At 25.8% G+C, this 4,592-nt stretch overlaps 1 protein-coding gene across 1 annotated transcript in view; it reads left to right on the top strand.

The window, feature by feature from the left end:
• Nucleotides 1–710: 710 nt before the first annotated feature.
• LOC112600394 (breast carcinoma-amplified sequence 3 homolog) overlaps nucleotides 711–4,592 on the top strand; it is a 44,649-nt gene continuing 40,767 nt past the window's right edge. The window contains exons 1-5 of the mRNA XM_025347588.1: nucleotides 711–1,190; nucleotides 1,288–1,452; nucleotides 3,566–3,784; nucleotides 3,858–4,039; nucleotides 4,108–4,587. Of these exons, the coding sequence (XP_025203373.1) occupies nucleotides 1,065–1,190; nucleotides 1,288–1,452; nucleotides 3,566–3,784; nucleotides 3,858–4,039; nucleotides 4,108–4,587 (1,172 nt within the window). The 5' untranslated portion in view covers nucleotides 711–1,064. The remainder of the gene's footprint in view (nucleotides 1,191–1,287; nucleotides 1,453–3,565; nucleotides 3,785–3,857; nucleotides 4,040–4,107; nucleotides 4,588–4,592) is intronic.

The following is a 4,592-nucleotide window of genomic DNA, read 5'->3' as shown; positions in this document are numbered from 1 at the left end:
AATTTTTTTGCTTTTTGGTGTAAGGGCTAGCATTATCTTAAATTAACATACCTACCCTATTAATGGACTAATTGGACTATTATAAGATCACAAGAAGTAAAGTTTATTAATAATGATTAACTAATAATATACCAACCAAATAGGTAATTAGTATTTAATAGTGTAAAAATACATAAAACGCAGACCAACTTTTTCGTTAGTAGGTAGGTACCTATGTTATAGGTACTGTAATTGCCTAATTATATAGACAATTTTCTCTTATAGTATACCTTATAACCTCTTATAGTAACTGATGTTTAAACTTTTCAACCTATACGTCACTGTTCAAAGGAAGGATGGCGGACAGTGTTATATACACTATACGGGCATCAGTGTATAACGTTTTTAGAGAAAATATGCTGCAATTTATTGCACATTAATATATTATTATCAATATTCAGTTTAGTTCTGAAAATATTGCAGTGGAAGTGGAAAGTAGAACTCACATAACGAAGGTAGGAAGCGCATCGTTGTAAATTGTAACCGACCTCGCTATTAAAAGTAGCACAATAGCCTCTACTCAGTAGCAAATGTACATAGTACGTCCGCGTCCCGACAATATTACCGTTTTACTGCGTAGCAGCAGCTGCACCAGCTGACAGCCTTGATAACGACAACAAACATATATGCTGATTATGTGATAACGACGGGAAGAAAATAAAAAACAGTCGCAGTAATATTAATAATAACAATAATATAATATTTATTGCTATTGTCGATTAAAAATTTCGCAATGGAATTGAAATTATATTATTTTCGTTCAAAAACATGAAATGTTTCTACATATGAAACGCTAAGTCTTGCTGTGACTTTTTTCTATCAACTTCTTAGTGTCGCAACACCTTTTGATCGTTTTCTTTTCTTATAAGTTTCTGACGTTTTTTCTTGGATTGTGTGAGTGTGTGACCATGTATATTATTGTCATCACACTTATAATTTTACTTACTTCGAAATGACAATAACGGATAACTTTTTTACCATTGAAACACTAAACCGTGTGTGACCCGACTGTAAAGTTTCCAAAAATGTCAGCAGATTCTCCATGTAAAGCGTCCAAAAACCTGATCGGCAAGATAGTGCTGCCTGGCCCTGTTGTCGATCGTTCAATCATTGACAGTGTTGCTGGGTTCATTAACGATGTCGTCCCTCATGTGAGTAATTACTTGAATGTTCTTGTGTAACACTATAATATTCATTCTCATTTTGTCTATTCTGATTAATGATTGATATGATATATTTATTTTTCAGGGATATTCCAACATTTTAAATGTAGACAGTAGAGAAAAAATTCTATGGACACAATTTGAAACATTAGAGGCTAATGAATTTCCTTCAAACTTTGAAAATGATGAATCGCTTATGTCTGGTGTATCACCAATACTTCTTATTTTGGGTTATGGATTTGGCGTTCAAGTATGATAATTTCAAATTAATAATATGTGTAATATTTTTACCTTGTATTTAACATACATCAATTATAATATTTATGTTTAGTATTATCTTTTTCACTTAAATATACCTATTTTATTTAATATTTTAATACCTAATAATAATAAATATAACTATACAGTAGATTATTTATTAACACTTCATATATAGGTGCTTTAAAATAATTGTATATTTTGTTTTAATAATTAAATGTTTATTCTATATAAATTTATTTTGGAGGGATATTTAAAATTTTTATTTAAGGTTTGTATAGGTTTTTTCAGTAAGGTGAAGGTTATTGTATTTTGAGGAGAAAAACAGTTAATTAATTAAATAAAAATCATATTGTTCCATCTCTTTTATTTGAATTATAGGTAGCTAAAATGTATAGAAAAATAAAAATTATAAACTTTTACAGTAGAGCTTCAATAGTTCGAACAAATTCAGATCGAGCATCATCTGAATTACCTAAGGGTTTTCAAGATTACCTACTCAAATGACTAAAATTTTTATTTTTAATTCCACCATTTTTATATTTATTACACTTCAAATTACAAAAATAATAAATAAATTTAACATAATGAATTAAAATAATAAGTGTCTGTAGTAATAGAATTTAAGTATAGTAGTCAATAATTTTTTTCTGAATAATTTCTGAATAATTAAATAACTTGCTCGTTGAAGTAATAATACGTTTAAAATATTATATTTATGTTAGATATACATCATGAAACATTAAACTGATGAAGATAGGGAGGGAAGGGTGGGTGGTCAATTAGAATATTATTTTAAATTTGTTTAAAATATTTTTTCTCATATTTATAATTAATTTATTGTATTTATTAATTTTGTATATTAAATTAGTTGTGTAATGATATAAAATCATAAATAAATAAAAATATCTATAATAATAATTATAATAATAAATATGTAGATATTCATTAAAATATTAATTTTTAGAAAATATTCTATTTAGTAGTTATTATATTAGTTTTTTATTAATTAGATATAACATAGCGATACAATATATATCTGATAAATATATATTACATTATCAGAAGCTAACTTCCTTACTATTTGAATCTAATATAATAATGGAACATTTAAACTGTTTAATTCCGTAATGCTCCACTTCAGAAAAGTGTTGGCTTTTGAACATCTTGTATATTAGTCTGTAATTGTAATATCATTTTGAATTATATAAAAATACCTAATATTATTATAACACTGAATTTTTTCCCAAATATATTTATTCATATTTTTTAAATAATAAAAATTATAATTTTGTTCTAAGAAATAATAGAATATTTATTTACTTATTTTATTTATTATTTATTCTTATTCATGCAAAATTTGTGGTTAATTTACTTCACTAACTATTTGATATGGGTTTAATTTAATTAATTATTAAAACGTGTTAAGCTTGATTTATAAATTTATTATAATTTTTTAAAATACCTTTTAATTAATATATTCTATTAGATCAAGAAATATTTGCATTTTTTATTATTATTTCTTGCAAAACAAAATCTTCTTTTACAATATTATTCTATTTGATATTTTAAATTCATCTATAGAAAATAAATTTGCCTTTAACCGAGTATTATATACATGTTTAAGTTTCACTATAATGTTGGTATATTATTTTAGTGTAATTAGTATTTTTATAATAAATTCATAATTCTAATGTGTTTTTGAGGTAAATGTTGTAAACAATATTTTAATATTTTACAATGTAGTATGTATTTTAGTATATGTGTACAAATATTCTAAATTTATCATTTGCTTTAAAATTTTAATTTTAATTATTATTGTAAATTTTAATAGGTATTCATAGATAAAAATAATACTCTTTATTTTAATTGTATATAAAAAATAAATGATGAGAGTGTACTCAGATTGTACCAAAATAATAAGCTAGTAATGGATAATTTAAAAATACTAAAATATTTGTTATTTATTTTTAGTAAGATGTATAAAATAATGTATGTTAATAGTTTTTTATTCTAAAATCTAATACTTGGATATTAGTGCCGGGTCTTAAAATTTGGCAATAAGAAGTTTTGTGTTTATTTTAAAAATTTAAAATATATTTTAGGTGTGGTATATTGGTGCCAACGGTGAAGCATATGAAGTTTTATCTTGGTCACAAGGAGTCGTCAAGATTTTAAAATTTATACCTTCACCTTTACCGGAATTGAAATTTCGACAAGACCCATTTGCTCATAAAAGGCCATTAATTGCACTCTGTGATAATTCAGGTGCAGGACCACAGTTTTGTTCTGTCAGTTTTATATCATTAACTTGTGGAGATGTGGTATTTAATCTAAATTAATAAATATACTTGAGCTTTATTTTGTTAATAGTTAAATTAATGATTTTTCTTTCAGGTAAAAACAATTAAATTTAAAAATACTGTAGTCGATATTGCTGTAAATAGATTTGCTATAGCAGTAGTATTTGTAGAACGTATTGCTGTGTTTGATGCCCTCACTGTGGAAGATATAACTACAATTACTACATGTTATCCTAGTCCTGGAATTAAATTAAACCCAATTGCATTGGGAACAAGGTTATTTTTTTTTATTAATGTTTATATAGCTTAATTTTTATAAATAAATTTGAAATAACCAATAATAGGTGGTTGGCATATGCTGATCAAAAGTTGATTTCTTGGAACCGATCAACAGGAGGATATGAGGGAGAGAATGGCCATTCATATACAGCTACGGTTTTGCATGCAGCAAAATCATTAAGTCAAAGTTTGAGAGATTTAAGTGGCTCTGTAGCAAATAGTATTACGGGAGTGCATAATTCAAATTCAAGTCATAATATATCGGTTGCAAATGATTCTAATCAAATGAATCCAGGCATAATTACAATAATTGATATCAAAAATAAAGTATTGAAAGAAAATACACCACAAGGTCCTGATATTATTGCTCATTTTTCAGCACACTGTGAGGCTATTGTTGCTTTAAATTTTGATCAGTCTGGTCTTATGTTAGTAACAGCTGATAAAAATGGTCATAGATTTAACGTATTTAAAATACATCCTAGTATATTAGGTTCTTCATTTGCAGCTGTTCATCATTTGTATACATTGCATAGAGGTGACACCACAG

The sequence above is a fragment of the Melanaphis sacchari genome, unplaced genomic scaffold (assembly GCF_002803265.2).
Source record: "Melanaphis sacchari strain LSU unplaced genomic scaffold, SCAv2.0 Contig64_pilon_pilon, whole genome shotgun sequence".
In the NCBI taxonomy this organism is placed as follows: domain Eukaryota; kingdom Metazoa; phylum Arthropoda; class Insecta; order Hemiptera; family Aphididae; genus Melanaphis; species Melanaphis sacchari.
The sequence above is the reverse complement of the archived record's forward strand: the minus strand, read 5'-3'. Positions and strand labels throughout refer to the sequence as shown.